The following is a 19,991-nucleotide window of genomic DNA, read 5'->3' as shown; positions in this document are numbered from 1 at the left end:
CATTGTTCCACCAGATGTATAACACTTGCTTTCATGGATGCATGTAGGTCTTCGTACAGGAAGTTGCTGCTTTGTGTGGCTCAACCATTCCTTCCTTTTCCTTATGTCTGCATAATGACACAATTTCTTGTCACCAATAACGATACAGGATAGCTATTCATGACGAGCAACCAGAGGTTCACATATGACCATCTGCTGACTTTTGTGTTTTTGGCTTAGAGCATGCGGAAGGTGTACACTAGATTTTTCAACGTACACCATTGCATGCAAATATTGCATGATATTGGAATGATCACAGTTCATCACATTTGCCAGTTCTCGAGTACAGTTATAAACTGTATACTGGGCACGTCTGAACGGCAGATCTTTCTACTGAGACAATAAGACACCAAAGCCTTTGTGTGCTTCTATGTTTAAGGTTCTGACATGAGGTACTACCTGAAAGTTATTGGCCATTTGCATAAAGCAGTCTGAAGAAAACGACTGGAATTGTGGCGAAACCATACGTGAAAATTACATCACGATAGTGCTCCTGCTCACATCTCAATGCATGTTTGTGATTTTTTTTCACAAAAAACAAAACCAGAGCCTGAGATAACAAACTTTCAGCAAAGTGTTAATTATGTCATGGGAATCAAAGCCACATAATAAGTGAAAGGAGTGTCAAGTTTCAGCGTCACAGAGGTGAACACTATGAGGAAAGTAAATACTCAGGTGACTGGAGGGGGATGGGATACGAATGTGGTATTTATGTTAAGTCCCTGTGCTAACAGAGTATATAAAGCCTTACAAGATGTTGTAAATGCCAAAAGTTTGGACATATAACTATTGGTTATAAGGACAAAGGTATTTGTGGATGTGTGCTGGACATTGATCAAGGACACATGAAGAAAATTAATTATTTATGTTTCCATCAAAGTGTGTAAATTGTTCAGGTGATCATCCTGTGTGCATCAAAGTTTGTTGTGTTTATAGTGAAGAAAGAAAAATGAGCTGAAGGTGACTATCAGAATCGTGTGTAGTCCCAAGGGGCTCACCACTCTTTGGTGAATTCGTGCTTGGCTTCCATGGGACCCCAGCCATTGCAGCACTTCTTTCCTTTCCGTGCTGCATGACTATCCTCCATCTATTCCTTTTCCTCTCCCGTGGGAAACATGTATTGGATAGTTTCGGGAATGCACTCCAAAGTATGGATACCCGGACATCAGAACAGTCCCTCATCTGTTTTTTCTTTCTTTCTTTCTTCATTCTCTTTTTCCTCCACTTCAGCATTTGAGGTTTCTCATTGTTCCTCCTCCTTCTCCTCTGTGTGTTCCTGAAGGCCAGCCAACACATTTGATGTGTAACAGCTGACAGGGTAATGCCTAATTCCCAGCCTTGGGTGGTCAGGTAGGATTTGCGCGTGCCTCCTGGAACAGCCCAGGTCTGGGGAGAAGTGATTACTTGAGCTGTTACCTTCCCAACTGCCAGTTGGTCCCTCTGTCAGGAGTTCAGGAAGTGTAACCTGAGGTGTGAACAGTCACCTAAGGCAGATGAGGCCCCCTCTGAGGGAGCCCCAGTTGGAAAGCCATCGATGTTGTGGCAATCTTGGGGGATTTTTTTTTTGCAATGACCAATCACCATCTCAGTCTATGTCTACTGGTCTCGCAGTTAAGGTGCTCAGTCCGGAACCACGCGACTGCTACGGTCGCAGGTTCGAATCCTGCCTCGGGCATGGATGTGTGTGATGTCCTTAGGTTAGTTAGGTTTAAGTAGTTCTAAGTTCTAGGGGACTGATGACCACAGATGTTAAGTCCCATAGTGCTCAGAGCCATTTGAACCATTTTTTCTATGTCTACTAAAGGTAAACAGAAGAAGGCTAAAGATTCAAAGACTCTCCCAGCTGCTCCTCAGTTGCTTGTGGTATCACATACTGAACGATGTCAATCCTTTGCTGCAATTAGCGTGTTTATTATTCAGAAAAGTGTTGATGCAATTGCAGGCCCTGTGAAATCCTTCTCTCACTTATGTAATGGGATTTTGCTTCTGAAGACAAGGTGTGATTTTCAAATCTAGCAGCTGCTTACAGCATTGCTCTTTTCACAGCTGTCCTGTTCATGTTGAGGCTCATTGTACACTGAATTTTTCATGTGGTGTTACTTGCACTCTGCTTGATGGTCTGACCGAAGGAGGAATCCAAACTTGTCTCTCTGATCAGGGTGCCACTGTGGTCCATTGAGTAATGAAAAAGGTTAATTCAAAAGTAGTGTCTACACTCTCTTTTTCTCACATTTGATTGAGTAGTGCTTCCATCGAAGATTAAGGCAGGCTGTGAAATCACGGTCTGACCATACATTCCAAACCTGATACATTGCTACCAGTGTCAACATTGTAACCACTTGTGGGTGTCATGTCAAAACATGATCAAATGTGTTAACTGTGGCAGAGTTGCTCATGAGGTGATGGCTCACCTGCTTCTCCCCTCTTTATAAATTGTAATGGCAACCATGTTGCCTTAGCCCACGAATGGTCCTATATATCTCAGAGCGGGCTGTCCAGGAGATCCATCTGAAGGAAAAAGTACTCAACCGTGGAGCTTGCAAGTTGTTGGCTAGTCGAAAGCCGTACATTCTACCATCCAGCACTTACAGTACCATCCTTGCTCCAGTTGTGGTGACCAGGTAGAGTATCGTATGAATGTTATACTTACTACTGCAGAACGTTCCATTTCTCACACTTCATCTTTACCATGCTGTATTCCAGTCCTCTGGTAAACTGAGGCCTACCGCATCATGATTCACATGTGGAGACATGGTCTCCATGTTCGTAGCCTCCATTCTATGATGGCAAACTGTATTCTTCATAAACAGTTGCATGTGCAGTGTCATCACATTCTTCAGGATAGCAAAGAAGAGCTACCTGGATTTCATTTACTAATTCTTTTGACAGTTTCACTTCCTCTTCCACCATGTGGGGCAACCTCCATTGGCTCTGTCCATTTCCTGATTTCTCACCTGACTATAGCAGACAGTGTCATTGTCAGCCCTGTTGCTATCTCCAACGCCTTGGGCCACTATTTTGCAGAGATTTCGAGCTCCCCCTGTATCACCGTGCCTTTCTTCCTCGGAAACGAGTGGAGGCGGCTCAGGTGATGTCCTTCCCTTCTGAAAATCGTGAATGCTACAATGCCGCCTTTACTATGAGGGAATTAGACCATGGTCTCACTCCACCACGATCTTCTGCTCCAGGGCAAGATAATGATCACATTCAGATGTTGCAGGACCTTTCTCTTGTGGGCGAGCATTTTGTCCTTAGTAGGTACAGTCGCATTTGGGCACATGGCACATTCCCAGATGCAGGCAGGAAGCTACTGTCGTACTCATACCTAAGCCCGGTAACGGCAAAGTAATTCTTTCTAACTACCACCCCATTTCTCTCTCTCTCACCAGCAGTGTTTGCAAGCTGATGAAACATAACAATATAATGAAAAGGAAAGTTGCTACTCACCATATAGCGGAGATGCTGATTCGTAGATAGGCGCAACAAAAAGACTGTTACAGATAAAGCTTTCGGCCAGTAAGGTGTTCGTCAGAAATAGATGACAGACACACACATTCATGCAAACTCAACTCACACACATGATTGCAGTCTCGGGCAACTGATGCCACACAGTGAATAGCAGTACCAGTGCATGGTGGGAGTGGCGACTGGGTGGGGGTAAGGAGGTGGCTGGGGCAGGGAGGAGGAGGGGACAGTGGGGTAGGAGTGGCAGACAGTGATGTGCTGCTTGGGAGCATTCAAGGACAAGGTGGAGAGAGGGTAGGGCAGCTGTGTGCAGTCGGGAGGTTAGACAGAGAGCGGGGGAAGGGGGGAGGGTAACGGAAAAGGAGAAAAGTAAAAAAACTGGTATGATCTACATCTACATCTATACTCCGCGAGCCACCTTACGGTGTGTGGCGGAGGGTACTTATTGTACCACTATCTGATCCCCCCTTCCCTGTTCCATTCACGAATTGTGCGTGGGAAGAACGACTGCTTGTAAGTCTCCGTATTTGCTCTAATTTCTCGGATCTTTTCGTTGTGATCATTACGCGAGATATATGTGGGCGGTAGTAATATGTTGCCCATCTCTTCCCGGAATGTGCTCTCTCGTAATTTCGATAATAAACCTCTCCGTATTGCGTAACGCCTTTCTTGAAGTGTCCGCCACTGGAGCTTGTTCAGCATCTCCGTAACGCTCTCGCGCTGACTAAATGTCCCCATGACGAATCGTGCTGCTTTTCGCTGGATCATGTCTATCTCTTCTATTAATCCAACCTGGTAAGGGTCCCATACTGATGAGCAATACTCAAGAATCGGACGAACAAGCGTTTTGTAAGCTACTTCTTTCGTCGATGAGTCACATTTTCTTAGAATTCTTCCTATGAATCTCAACCTGGCGCCTGCTTTTCCCACTGTTTGTTTTATGTGATCATTCCACTTCAGATCGCTCCGGATAGTAACTCCTAAGTATTTTACGGTCATTACCACTTCCAATGATTTACCACCTATGGCATAATCGTACTGGAATGGATTTCTGCCCCTATGTATGCGCATTATATTACACTTATCTACGTTTAGGGAAAGCTGCCAGCTGTCGCACCATGCATTAATCCTCTGCAGGTCCTCCTGGAGTACGTACGAGTCTTCTGATGTTGCTACTTTCTTGTAGACAACCGTGTCATCTGCAAATAGCCTCACGGAGCTACCGATGTTGTCAACTAAGTCATTTATGTATATTGTAAACAATAAAGGTCCTATCACGCTTCCCTGCGGTACTCCCGAAATTACCTCTACATCTGCAGATTTTGAACCGTTAAGAATGACATGTTGTGTTCTTTCTTCTAGGAAATCCTGAATCCAATCACAAACCTGGTCCGATATTCCGTAAGCTCGTATTTTTTTCACTAAACGTAAGTGCGGAACCGTATCAAATGCCTTCCTGAAGTCCAGGAATACGGCATCAATCTGCTCGCCAGTGTCTACGGCACTGTGAATTTCTTGGGCAAATAGGGCGAGCTGAGTTTCACATGATCTCTGTTTGCGGAATCCATGTTGGTTATGATGAAGGAGATTTGTATTATCTAAGAACGTCATAATACGAGAACACAAAACATGTTCCATTATTCTACAACAGATTGACGTAAGCGAAATAGGCCTATAATTATTCGCATCTGATTTATGACCCTTCTTGAAAATGGGAACGACCTGCGCTTTCTTCCAGTCGCTAGGTACTTTACATTCTTCCAGCGATCTACGATAAATTGCTGATAGAAATGGTGGTGGAATGAAGGCTGTGTAATGCTAGAGTTGGAACAGGGAAGGGGGTGGATGAGAGAGGACATTGACTAGCAAAGGTTGAGGCCAGGAGGGTTATGGGAATGTAGGATATATTGTAGGGAAAGTTCTCACCTGTGCAATTCCAAAAAGCTGGTGCTGGTGGGAAGGATTTATATGGCACAGGCTATGAATCAGTCATTGAAATGAACAATGTCATGTTTGGCACTGCGCTCAGTGACAAGGTGGTCCACTTGTTTCTTGGCCACTGTTTGTCAGTGGCCATTCGTGCGGACAGATGGCTTGTTGGTTGTCATACCCACATAGAATGCAGTACAGAGGTAGCAGCTTAGCTTGTAGATCACATGTTTGGTTTATAGGTTGCCTGCCTTTGATGGGATGGGTGATGTTTGTGACCAGACTGGAGTAGGTGGTGGTGGGAGAATGTATGGGACAAGTCTTGCATTTAGGTCTATTACAGTGGTATGAACCATGAGGTAAGGGGTTGGGAGCAGGGGTTGTGTAGGGATGGATGAGTGCATTGTGTAGGTTTAGTGCACAGCTGAATACCACTGTGGGAGGGGTGGGAAGGATAGTGGGCAGGACATTCCTCATTTCAGGGCACAACAAGAGGTAGTCAAAACCCAGGCGGAGAATGTAATTCAGTTGCTCAAGTTCTGGGTGATACTGAGTTACAAGGAGAATACTCCTCTGTGGCCAGACGGTAGGACTTTGGGAGGTGGTGGGAGGCTGGAAAGATAAGGCATGGAAGATATGTTTTTGTACAAGGTTGGGAGACCTTCCGTATGTTTCTAGAGGGACCACTTGTCACTGCAGATGGGATTACCATGGGTGGCTAGGCTATATGGAAGGGACTTCTTTCTATGGAAAGGGTGGCAGCTCTCTGATTGGACATATTGTTTGTGGTTAGTAGATTTGATATGGACGGAGGTATTGAAGTAGCCATTTTTGAGGTGGAAGTCAACATGTAGGAAGGTGGCTTGGTGGGTTGAGTAGGACCATGTGAAGCAAATGGGGGAGAAGTTGTTGAGGTTCTATAGGAATGTGGATAGGGTGTTCAAACCCTCAATCCAGATCGCACAGGGGTCATCAGTGAATCTGAACCAGGTGAGGTATTTAGGATTCTGGGTGTTTAGGAAGGACTCCTGTAGATGGGCCGTGAATAGATTGGCATAGGATGGTGTCATGTGGGTGCCCACAGCTGTATGCTGGATTTGTTTTTAAGTAACGCCTTCAAAGGAGAAGTAATTGTGGGTGAGGATATAGTTGGTCACTGCGACTATGAAGGAGGTTGCTGGTTTGGAATCCATCGGGTGTTGGGAAAGGTAGTGTTCAGTAACGGTAAGGCCATGGGCATTTGTGATGTTAGTGTAAAGGGAAGTGGCATCAATAGTGACAAGCAGGACACCGTGTGAGTAAGGGACAGGAACTGGAGGAAATGATTGGTATCTTTTATATTGGAGGGATAATAGGTTGAAGGTGTTGGTCTATGAGAGCAGAGATTCTCTCAGTGGGAGCACGGTAACCGGCCACAAAGGGGGTCCTGGGTAGTTGGGTTTATGGACTTCAGGAAGCATGTAGAAGATAGAAGTGCGGGGAGTAATAGGGGTGAGCAGAGAGATGGACACTGGGGAGAGATTCTGGGATGGGCCTTAGGATTTGACAAGATACTGGAGATCCCGCTGGATTTCTGGAATGGGGTCACTGTGGCAGGGTTTGCAGGTGGATGAATCTGACATCTGATCTCAGGTAGTCCTTGTAGTTCAAAACAACTGTGGTGGAGACTTTGTCAGCAGATAGGATTATAAGGTCGGGATCATTTTTTAGATGGTGGACTGTGGTTTTTTTATGCGGATGTAAGGTTAATTTGCATGTTGAGGGATTTGGGGAATGATGGTGAGGCAAGTTTCGAGGTTAAGAAATTTTGGAAAGTTAACAAGTGACGATTTGGTGGCAGTGGGGGTGGATCACAGTTGGATGGAGGAGTGAACAGAGTTAGGCAGGGTTCAACATTGGCCTTTGGTTGAGACTAATTGGTAGGATTGGTGGTGAAAAACTGTTTCCACTGTAAGGACCAGAAGAAGGAGAGATGGTCATTAACAAGTCCTGCATGATTGAATTTGGGAGTGGGGCAAAAGGTGAGGCCTTTAGAAACGACAAAGAACTGAAGTTTCTGTGGGGTGAAGGCTTCTGGAGGAAAGGTTCATGACTGTGTTACGGGTTTGTTTAGGTTCCGGATCCCGTGTGATGGTGGGAGGGAGTTTTGGAGGGTGGATAAATGTAGTCTGTCTGTAGTTTGTCAGCTGTGAGGGGATGTGGAGGTGGTTTGGAGGTTGTTGTAGAGGTGGTGGACAGTGATTCTCCAAGGCGGGGGTAGGAAGTGAGGAGGAACCAGTGCACAATATGGATTTAGAGTGGGCCATTCTACAATTGACCATCTTCCCACTTTGACAATGTATGACTTGAACAGTTTTCCATGGGAATACCGGACTGTGGCCGTGTTTTTCCATTTGGAGAAAGCCTATGATACCAGCTGGAGAACTGGTATCTGCCGTACTCTATACATGTGGGGCTACTGCGGCCATGTGCCCCATTTCCTTCAGAAATTTTTTAAAGGCAGAATTTTCTAGGTACGTGTGGGTTTGACCTTGTTGGACACCAGTATCCAGGAGAACAGGGTACCTCAAGGCTCCGTCCTGAACGTTGTCCTCTTTGCAGGAAAAATATTCAAAATCTTTCTATCCCCGTGTGCTAGGAACCTCTTCATTATGTCTCTATGGAAAGATTATTTTAGTGGAAACAGAACGAGGAGGGGAAGGGGGAGGGAAGAGTTGTTAAATATTATTAACATGAATCAAGGCACATCTTCCTCACACATAGCTTGCCAGCATTAGCAGTTATTATCCATATGCACATAAAATCACCATATTTGCTGGATACTTCCCACCCCATGATCTGTTTCATAAAGAGAGTGTTGTGAACCTAACATGACAACTCCCCCACCCTTTCTTAATTCTTGGACATTTTGATGTGCATCTCATAATCAGGGATTCAGATTGCACCTGTCCCAGGGATTGAGTTCACGAGAGCCTCATTTATCAGAAGACAAGACAGGGCTCGAGCAATGCATTTCAGATCATGGCATACTTTCCGTACAGAAGAGACCATGAAAGGAAGCTGACAAAATAACAGAGCAAACAGAATGTTTTATAGCCAGTTAGCTAGGTTTAGAAAGCATAAATGACTGTGTAGGTCATGTTACAAGTGTCAGCCATAAAACTGATGAGATATTCATACTAAATACCTCAGAATGCCCTAGGAAACACCCTGTACTTCGAAACATGAATGCTGCGTGTTCAGCCACATCCCATTTTCTTACATTTGAATGACACTTCAGAGTGGGTGCAGTTAGACTTGAGTTCAGACACTTCTGAAGAATATAATTGTACCTTATATGTGTGGGCATTAGAAAACACCTTGTCTTCTGCTATGGATACAGCCCAAAGACCAGATGCTATTATGTATTGCATATTGTGTCAACTGTGCAAAGGATCAAAATAACCCCTCCTTGATCTTTTTGGCAACTCGTGGCCACAGGACCTATATGGGTATTTGCGGAGGCTCTCCATTATGATACCTCTTCTAAAATCAGGGAACGATAATATCTTCACAAGCAGTTGCTTTCATAAGCTGTGAAGGAAGGACTCTAGATGGGATGGTGAATTGCCAGCAGAATGAGTGTTAAAGGAAGAAACTCATTACACACTTCAAATAGGGCATGAGGGAGTATCATTCTCTTACATAACCTGACTACTAGAGGTGGCTCTACAGGATGCTCTCCTGTACAGAAGAAATCATTGGGGATAGTTCTTGCTATTGAAAAATCATATGGCACTATGTAGACACACACACACACACACACACACACACACACACACACACACCTACCTTTCTGCAAACAACAGTGCAGTGAAGAGTCCAGTTGAGACTTCTTTGTTTCATGACGCTTTGTAGTTTACTCCTCCTCCTACTCCTGTCTTGCATCTACAACTCGTCCATTACAGATGATGCTTCAGAGACTAGAGGGTTGAGACACAAAATACTGGTTTCAAGTGTTCAACAGGTATAACGGTATGTGTTTATTTTAATTGTATCCGTCACAAGTTTTAAGGAACCAGAACTATGATTGGGTGGCACAGTTCTCCATTTTACTCTATCTGTTAGGTTCCTGGGTATCACATTTGATCAATGGCTCACACAGTTACCTTATGTTAGGACCTTAAAATGTACTGTTCATAGTTCAGTCCAAAGTTTGTAGCTTAAGGTGTTTGATAAAGTGCACCACGTAGAGGCATCAGACTGTTATCAGAGACTTACAAAAGAAGCCCCATCCCTAGCCTCTGGGTCAAAGCTAGTGAGCCACTATTTGCAATCGGGCAGGACCATGTAACGTGTCTTCGAAGCTGAGGTGGCTGAAGAATCTCCAGTCTCCATCATTATTGCTCATCATCCAATAGAGCATCTAGGCCAGAATTGCCTTTGAGTTGCAGAGCTGTCAAGCTTTTGGGTCGGACAGGTTTTAGGAAAGAACAATTAAGCAGATATGAAGGTTCTCTCTGTGTTGAAGCAAGCTGCCACCTTGGCTGATAAAGGAGCACATATTGCAGATTTTGTCCACCAGCATTCATTCCTTTGTATTTTAGAAAAGGATTCTAACGGCAGACAGGGCTTTACAGATCGTACCAAGCATGGTGACTTCGTTGACTATTAAATGGTTTTCATAGACAATGTCTAAGGATCTCAGCTACCAGCAGATTTCAGGGTGCAGTGCCAAGATAAATGTAATCCTGATGACTGTCAAGCAGGTTAGACTTCACTCGCCTGCTACAACAGTCATAGCACTGCAGAGAATCCAGAGAATCTCGTACAGAACATCCAGGGTGCCCTGTTTTCTCTGCAGAAGCAAGGTAAAGAGGTGCCTTTCTGTTGGGAAGTGGGGCGCATTAGAATTAACTGTGATGTGGCTGTAAGCACAGGAATACTAATATATGTCAAAAATTCAAAGACATCACACTAGATGTCCCTGCAGCCAGTTATGTCACTAGTGGGAACGACACAAATAATATGAAAAGGATAGAGTGCTGCTCAGTGTGAAGACGACAGGTTGAATTGCAGACAGGCACAACAAAAAGACTGTTACACACTGAGCTTTCGGCCAAAGCTTTCTTCAGACAAGAAAATACACACATTCACACAAACAAGCACACCTAATGCACACATGACTGCTATCTTCATCCAGACAGTCATGGGTACATGCAAGAGGGTAAATAAACTTTGGAAATTTAAATTAGCCACCCAGTCACTTAGACAATCCAAGATCGTTTGAGGAACCGTGACTCCTCCTTAAGTAGTTTGCAAGTAGATTTTAATGCTTGTTTGACTCCCCATATTTTTGTATTGTAGGTCAGTGAGACAGATGTACATTAGGAAGAGTTGGTGCTTTTATGTTACTAATTTTATGTCATGTTTTCACATTTTGTTTTAGAGACTCCCATAATGTTTTTAACTGTGGCAATGTGTACTTGAGCACTCATAGTGATGCGCAGCCACACATATTTTTATTGTTTGTTTAGTATATTAATTATTTTATCTAGAAAGTAACCTCTTATGCATTTTAGGTCCATTTGTCCAGAGTAATTTTTTGCCCGAGACAGTATTTTGTTGGGCAGTGTTGCCATTGGTAGAAACTGGGAGGAGGAGGAGGAGGAGAAAGGGGCAGGGGGGGGGGGGGGGTGGCAGGGTTTGACTCATCCCGAATATCTGCTCTTTGTGCACTCACTGATGTTGACATTGTGTGGCATTAATTTATGTTCATCAAGAATGCTGATAAACATGCTGTTGAGCACCCTACAGTCATTATCATCATCATCAACAACATGGTCATTATCATTTCATTTCGCCAACCAGTTATGAGAGACCTACAGTTAAAATTTGTTTTGAACCACAGCTTAACTTTACATTGCTCACATCTACAGGTTATTACCCTCTGCTAATTCAGTATTGAATGTGGACCTTTATATTTGTAGTCTGATACTTAACTGCAAAGTCAGTGATCCAAAGACATACCATGATATCTTGTTATGAGCTGTACCTACAACCTGTGCCCTAAATTGGTCAGTGATAGAGCAGAATCCACTTGTGTCACTTCATATGTTGCATCTGATACTGTTTACTCTTCATGGTTTGATTTTTGTGAAAAGTGATATGCAGTGTCACTATGCATCTCTAAATGATGGGCACTTTTCATATTGAATTTCAATTGTACCTCAGATGTTGCTGGAAGCTAATTCAGTATGCTAAAATTTTCTTTTGTAATACATTAGTTGCATTCAAAAAGAAATGAGCTAGAGGCTCTAAAATGAAAACCACAGAAGTGATAGTAATATTGTTGCTTATGGAAGAAGCTGAGGTACCTATAAGAGCACAGAGGCCCCAGGCTCGCCTCTATAGGGACATGGGTGCATTACTTACATGACAACAGAGTGAACATGTGCACTTGTTGACTGTCCACTGCACTTAGTAGTACTGAAAACAGAGAAACAGATGCTTCAAAAGAAGAGCAAAGGTGCACAGAGCATTTCTTTACAGTGAAAAAGTGACGGGAACACAATATTCATCGAAGAATGGCACAAGTGCCAATCATAATTTTGGTGCTCAATCTGACCTCTAGGGCAATGGTTGTTACTGTAACTCACCAGTCTTAAATAATGAGGGCTTCCAATTTGCAGACAATGATATTGGTAATGCAGTTTGGTGTTCCAGATTGTCCATCATTGGTCAACGACATCCGTCCTTTCTTGAATCACTTACGCCATGCCTTGATCCTTGCAGTGAAGATGCAATGCGTTTCATACGCTTCTGCCATTCTTTGATGAATTTTCTTTTCTGCTGTAAGGTATTTTCCGTATCAAGAAACACACTAATCCCTCTGCACTTCTTTTGACGCCTCCATTTCAATGTTTTCAGTACTACTGAGTGCAGTAGACAGTTGTTGTGTGCATGTGCTCATTCTGTCATGAAGTGGATGTGGCCCTTGTCCCTCTAGCAGTGAGGTTCAGGCCTCAGAACACTTACAGGGGACCCCATCTTCCTCCTTAAGCAATGGCATTAGGATCCCCTTAGAAGTTCTCATTTTACAGCCTCTTGCTAGTTTCTTTTTGAATGCACCTTATGTTTAGTATTCTAGCACCTGATACATGCTTTGGTATCTTGCAAGAGTTTTGAAATGAATTGTTTTGATATTTACAGAACTAATATTTGTGACACAATTGATTTTTTAATGTAAGAAACATGTATCTGTTGTGGGTCTCATTTTTGCTATTTCTTTTTTCTCCACAGTGGGTATGATTTTGGCTACCTCTTAAAACTGCTTACAGATCAGAACCTACCTCATGAAGAGAGTGACTTTTTTGATCTTCTGAGGCTGTATTTTCCAACAGTATATGACGTCAAGGTAATTTATAGGTTCTTATGAGTAATATTTTCTTGCCAGTAATGCTTTATTACTAATAACTTGGAGACTCTGCTATGTTATATTTTGTTTTGATCGTACTTTGTATGTTGAGTGATAAATGAGCACTATAATAAATTATTCACAAAGATTTTACACTGATAATTAATATGAAGACTTATGTATTATTAGATTCAGATAATAATAATAATAATAATAATAATAATAATAATAATAATAATATTTATTCAACATTGAATAATCAGATACAATCCCTAGAAATAATACAGTTTCAGGACATCATACAGATTATTCTTCTGAATACGTCAGTTTATAAATTACAAACTAAAAGATTTGTTTGTATTAATAAATGTTACATTTTGATTGATTTTACATCTGGTAGTATACAATCACGATATTACAAATATTGTTTTTATCAACATTATATTAGTTGTAGGTTACTTAAAACTATGAGCTTGACATACTTATGAAGCACTTTTCATACAGATATAATACTCGTCTAGGGAATAAAAAGGGTTTTCAATTAGAATTCTTTTTAGCTGATCTTTTAATTTGTTAGCAGGAAGGGTTGTGAGACTTTTTGGTAGGGCATTGGCTAGCTTCAGCCCAGCATGAAGTGCATTTTTTTCATATAAAGCTGTTCTGTGGCTATTTACATGGTATCTGAACTTTTGCCTTGTATCATATTGGTGCAGGTCACAGTTGAAATTTGGATTAATTGTTTTCACAAGCAATATAACTTTCAATATGTACACACCTATAATGGTAAGCACACCTAATTTTGGGAACAGGTTCCGACATGATTCTCGAGGTTTGGCACCACAAATAATTCTAATAACTTTTTTCTGTAGTATTAATAATGTACTTAGGTTGGCTTGAGTTGTTGCACCCCATATTTCTACAGCGTAGTTTAAGTTTGATGAGAATAGAGCATGATGATCAGTTTTTAGTACACCCATGTCCTTACAATATTTGCTAATCATATTTATAGCACACACATTCTTCAACAGCTTTCATGCTAAGGAATCAATATGCATGTCCCATTTGAGGCTGTCCTGGATTGTAATTCCCAAGAACTTTGTCCATTTTTCCTTTTTTACAATGTAATTTCCTATGGATAATTTCATGTCAAATTCTATTTGTTTCCTTGTGTTAAGTTCCATCATTGCAGTCTTTGAAGCACTTACATTTAGATGGCTTTCATTAAAATACTTGACTATTTCATTAGTTACACTGTTGCACTGTACCTCCAGACTCTCATAGTCTTTGTGTTTACACACTATTGATGTGTCATCTGCATACAATATTTTTGTACAGTTAGGAGAACAATACTGTATATCATTGACATAAATCAAGAAAATAAGGGGTCCCAAGACAGAACCTTGAGGCACTCCATATTTGATATCAGTAATTTTAGATTTGTAAGACCCACTGTTTGTTTTAAGCAAGACAAATTGTTTTCTATTGCTCATATACGATTTTATTAGCTCATAGCCAGTTCCTCTGATACCCAGGTTCCACAGCTTGTCAAGTAATATGGTGATGTTGACACAATCAAAAGCTTTTTCTAGATCAAGGAACACTCCAGTTACATACTCCTTGTTCTCTATGGCCGTTATTATTTTGTCTATTAATTGTGCTGCAGCTACTGAAGTTGACTTGTTTTTCATAAAGCCATTTTGATTTTCAAATATTAAATTGTGTTGACTCAGGAATGTCATTAGTCTAGTATAAATAACTTTCTCAACTACCTTAGAAAATGCAGGAAAGATTGAGATGGGGCGGTAGTTTTCAATTTTAGATTTATCACCTTTCTTGTGAATCGGGGTTACTTGTGCTGTCTTTAGACTATCTGGGAAACAACCTGATGCAATTACATCATTTACTGCTGTGGCCATGGCATCAGATATGTTGTCTATGCATCTTTTCAGTGTACTGATAGACAATCCATCATAGCCTGCTGATTTTGTATTTTTTAATGACATTACTATGTTTTTGACTTCCTTGTTATTGGTTGGGGCCAAGTATATGCTTTGTTTGATTGGAATGCCCCTATATCTATGCTGAAGATTCTTAAAATGGTCATTGACAGATTTTCCAACAGAAGAAAAGTACTCATTAAAAACATTTGCAATCTGACATTAACATTTCATGATATGCCCTTTATGGTTTATAGTAAAATCACTTGTTGATCTGTCCTTACAATCCCTAAAGCTATTTATTACTTTCCAAACAGCTAAACCTGTGTTAGTAGAGATTCTTAACATTGTGGCTACGTATTTACTTTTAGTTTCTAGCAGAAGATCTTTACAGTAATCCTGATAGTTCTTAAATTCTACCTTTAGTCTATTATTATTGTTATTATTTATCATTGCGTACTGGAAAAGTCTAAGTTTCTCTCTTGCTGTTTTTACTTCATGATTTATCCAGTTATTTTTTTGTATCTTTTTGCAGTCATTTACTGTAAAGGTCATTTCTGGACATGAGACATTGAAGCAATAATAAAAATCTGATGAAAATTCACTGAAAGTAATGCTGTTTTTTTCACCCCATTTTAAGCTTTTTAGCAAACTGTTGAAATCTTTAACATTGTCATCATTGGTCATTCTTTTTGTCACATATTGTTTCTCTTTTCTATTGACATGAAGATTTTCAGCTTCTATCAATACCTGTTCTGCGTGGTGGTCAGAAATGGCAAGCTTCAGAACTGATGCGCTGCATGTAAAGTGGGACATGTTAATTATAATGTTGTCAGTGCATGATTTTACACTATTGACCTCTCTAGTGGGCTCGTTTATCAGAAATGTTAAATTAAATTGAGCTAATATTAGCATTAGTTTTTTAGATATAGAGCCATTGGACAGCAAGTCAATGTTTATATCTCCAGTTAGTATTATGTTAACCCAGCCATTTTTATTGCAGTGTTTACTGTCAATGTCAACAAGCAGGTCATTAAGAACATCAAAGAAACTATCTAGGCTACCAGATGGAGGTCTGTGTAGGCCAATAATAATTAAGTTCTCTTTCCCCCACTTATAATTAATTGCTGCTAGTTCTATTACACCCTCAATGCTGAAAGCACTTACATCTATTACACTGTAATTACTATCACTGGCTGCAAACATAGCTACCCCACCACCACGTTTCTCTTTTCCACTGAAGGCAGAGCAAAAGTTCATGGAAAGTGGCTTACATACACTAATTAGCTCATTTGTGTACCAGTGTTCACTTATAACTAAAACATCAGGGTTATCAATTGCTGCAATGGTATCCAACTCGTTGTGCTTATTGCGAAGACTTTGAAAGTTCTGCTGAATTAATTTGAAAGTGAGTTTGGATTGTTGAACGCTTGATGGACGTGTCACGCTGCCAGAACCAATTATACATTTATCCCTAAAAAAAAAAAAATATCAGTTGACAGAGTGGGTTTGGTATTTTTCACTATCCATTTATTCAAGTAGGTTTGTTTCCATGTACTGGGAGCCTGCGAAGAATCAGCTTTACCTGGTGTTTTCAGCAGCCATTTGTCCAATGTCGTCTGTCTATACTCATTCCTGCAGTCTTCTTGTGTTGTGGAGCACTCATTCTTCGAATGTGTGTGTTTTGAGTATACGTTGTTCCTAGCATTTACGACGATTTCACAAATAATGGACGCTAAGTGACTTTTTCCGCACCGATTGAGGTGAAGGCCGTGAGTGGTGTAAAGATCTCTACTAAAATGTTGCACGTTGACCATTTGTACATTTGCAAATTTCTGCATATTGACTGTTTGTATATGCTACTGCCCTGTTTACACACGAGAATTGAGGCAAGTCATACCTGTGTGGAATATCGAGAACAATGACGTTTGAGTCATTTAGATGGTTTAGGGCAGATTTTAGTGCATTAACAGCATGCAAACCATTGTTGTGTGCGACGTCATTTGCACCACCACATATTACAATGAAGTCTTCATTCATTGTCTTTCGAGAAATATTGTTTACAGTTGAAAGCACTTGGTCAAGATGAGCACCAGGTTTAATAAAACCTGAGGCATTTACTTCACTGTTTACGCTTTTTATTTCGTGTGCAAGGCCTCTAAGATGACTGTTGTTGTTGTGGTCTTCAGTCCTGAGACTGGTTTGATGCAGCTCTCCATGCTACTCGATCCTGTGCAAGATTCTTCATCTCCCAGTACCTACTGCAACCTACATCCTTCTGAATCTGCTTAGTGTATTCATCTCTTGGTCTCCCTCTACGATTTTTACCCTCCACACTGCCCTCCAATGCTAAATTTGTGATCCCTTGATGCCTCAAAACATGTCCTACTAACTGATCCCTTCTTCTAGTCAAGTTGTGCCACAAACTTCTCTTCTCCTCAATCCTATTCAATACCTCCTCATTAGTTACGTGATCTACCCACCTTATCTTCAGCATTCTTCTGTAGCACCACATTTCGAAAGCTTCTATTCTCTTCTTGTCCAAACTAGTTATCGTCCATGTTTCACTTCCATACATGGCTACACTCCATACAAATACTTTCAGAAACGACTTCCTGACACTTAAATCTATACTCGATGTTAACAAATTTCTCTTCTTGAGAAACGCTTTCCTTGCCATTGCCAGTCTACATTTTATATCCTCTCTACTTCGACCATCATCAGTTATTTTACTCCCTAAATAGCAAAACTCCTTTACTACTTTAAGTGTCTCATTTCCTAATCTAATTCCCTCAGCATCATCCGACTTAATTTGACTACATTCCATTATCCTCGTTTTGCTTTTGTTGATGTTCATCTTATATCCTCCTTTCAAGACACTGTCCATTCCGTTCAACTGCTCATCCAAGTCCTTTGCTGTCTCTTGACAGAATTACAATGTCATCGGCGAACCTCAAAGTTTTTACTTCTTGTCCATGAATTTTAATACCTACTCCGAATTTTTCTTTTGTTTCCTTTACCGCTTGCTCAATATACAGATTGAATAACATCGGGGAGAGGCTACAACCCTGTCTCACTCCTTTCCCAACCACTGCTTCCCTTTCATGCCCCTCAACTCTTATAACTGCCACCTGGTTTCTGTACAAATTGTAAATAGCCTTTCACTCCCTGTATTTTACCCCTGCCACCTTCAGAATTTGAAAGAGAGTATTCCAATTAACATTGTTAAAAGCTTTCTCTAAGTCTACAAATGCTAGAAATGTAGGTTTGCCTTTTCTTAATCTTTCTTCTAAGATAAGTCGTAAGGTCAGTATTGCCTCACGTGTTCCAACATTTCTACGGAATCCAAACTGATCATCCCCGAGGTCGGCTTCTACCAGTTTTTCCATTCGTCTGTAAAGAATTCACGTTAGTATTTTGCAGCTGTGACTTATTAAACTGATAGCTCGGTAATTTTCGCATCTGTCAACACCTGCTTTCTTTGGGATTGGAATTATTATATTCTTCTTGAAGTCTGTGGGTATTTTGCCTGTCTCATACATCGTGCTCACCAGATGGTAGAGTTTTGTCATGACTGGCTCTCCCGAGGCCATCAGTAGTTCTAATGGAATGTTGTCTACTCAAGGGGCCTTGTTTCGACTCAGGTCTTTCATTGCTCTGTCAAACTCTTCATGCAGTATCTTATCTCCCATTTCGTCTTCATCTACATCCTCTTCCATTTCCATAATATTGTCCTCAAGTACATCGCCCTTGTATAGACCCTCTATATACTCCTTCCACCTTTCTGTCTTCCCTTCTTTGCTTAGAACTGGGTTGCCATCTGAGCTCTTGATATTCATACGAGTGGTTCTCTTCTCTCCAAAGGTCTCTTTAATTTTCCTGTAGGCAGTATCTATCTTAACCCTAGTGAGACAAGCCTCTACATCCTTACATTTGTCCTCTAGCCATCCCTGCTTAGCCATTTTGCACTTCCTGTCGATGTCATTTTAGAGGTGTTTGTATTCCTTTTTGCCTGCTTCATTTACTGCATTTTTATATTTTCTCCTTTCATCAATTCAATTCACTATTTCTTCTGTTACCCAAGGATTTCTATTAGCCCTCGCCTTTTTACCTACTTGATCGTCTGCTGCCTTCACTACTTCATCCCTCAGAGCTACCCATTCTTCTTCTACTGTATTTCTTTCCCCCATTCCTGTCAATTGTTCCCTTATGCTCTCCCTGAAACTCTGTACAACCTCTGGTTCTTTCAGTTTATCCAGGTCCCACCTTTTTAAATTCCCACCTTTTTGCAGTTTCTTCAGTTTCAATCTGCAGTTCACAACCAATAGATTGTGTTCAGAATCCACATCTGCTCCAGGAAATGTCTTAAAATTTAAAACCTGGTTCCTAAATCTCTGTCTTACCATTATATAATCTATCTGATACCTTTTAGTATCTCCAGGATCCTTCCAGGTATACAACCTTCTTTTATGATTCTTGAACCAAGTGTTAGCTATGATTAAGTTATGCTCTGTGCAAAATTCTACAAGGCGGCTTCCTCTTTCATTCCTTCCCCCCAATCCATATTTACCTACTATGTTTCCTTCTCTCCCTTTTCCTACTGACGAATTCCAGTCACCCATGACTATTAAATTTTCGTCTCCCTTCACTACCTGAATAATTTCTTTTATCTCGTCATACGTTTCATCTATTTCTTCATCATCTGCAGAGCTAGTTGGCATATAAACTTGTACTACTGTAGTACGCATGGGCTTTGTGTCTATCTTGGCCACAATAATGCGTTCACTATGCTGTTTTGTAGTAGCTAACCCGCACTCATATTTTTTTTATTCATTATTAAACCTACTCCTGCATTACCCCTATTTGATTTTGTATTTATAACCCTGTAATCACCTGACCAAAAGTCTTGTTCCTCCTGCCACCGAACTTCACTAATTCCCACTATATCTAACTTTAACCTATCCATTTCCCTTTTTAAATTTTCTAGCCTACCTGCCTGATTAAGGGATCTGACATTCCACGCTCCGATCCGTAGAACGCCAGTTTTCTTTCTCCTGATAACGACGTCCTCCTGAGTAGTTCCCAACCGGAGATCCGAATGAGGGACTATTTTACCTCCGGAATATTTTACCCTAGAGGACGCCATCATCATTTAATCATACAGTAAAGCTGCATGACTATCACCCATTAAACATACGTTTATTCTTCTTGCTGCATTTGTGGTG

General features: G+C 41.1%; 1 protein-coding gene across 5 annotated transcripts in view; it reads left to right on the top strand.

Annotated features, from left to right (window-relative positions):
- LOC126473733 (CCR4-NOT transcription complex subunit 7) overlaps positions 1–19,991 on the top strand; it is a 130,258-nt gene that overhangs the window by 75,168 nt on the left and 35,099 nt on the right. For all 5 annotated transcript variants that reach the window (XM_050100982.1, XM_050100980.1, XM_050100981.1 and 2 more), the window contains one exon: positions 12,715–12,829. In XM_050100982.1, coding sequence (XP_049956939.1) covers positions 12,715–12,829 — 115 coding nt within the window. The remainder of the gene's footprint in view (positions 1–12,714; positions 12,830–19,991) is intronic.

The sequence above is a fragment of the Schistocerca serialis genome, chromosome 4 (assembly GCF_023864345.2).
Source record: "Schistocerca serialis cubense isolate TAMUIC-IGC-003099 chromosome 4, iqSchSeri2.2, whole genome shotgun sequence".
Classification (NCBI taxonomy): Eukaryota; Metazoa; Arthropoda; class Insecta; order Orthoptera; family Acrididae; genus Schistocerca; species Schistocerca serialis.
The sequence above is the reverse complement of the archived record's forward strand: the minus strand, read 5'-3'. Positions and strand labels throughout refer to the sequence as shown.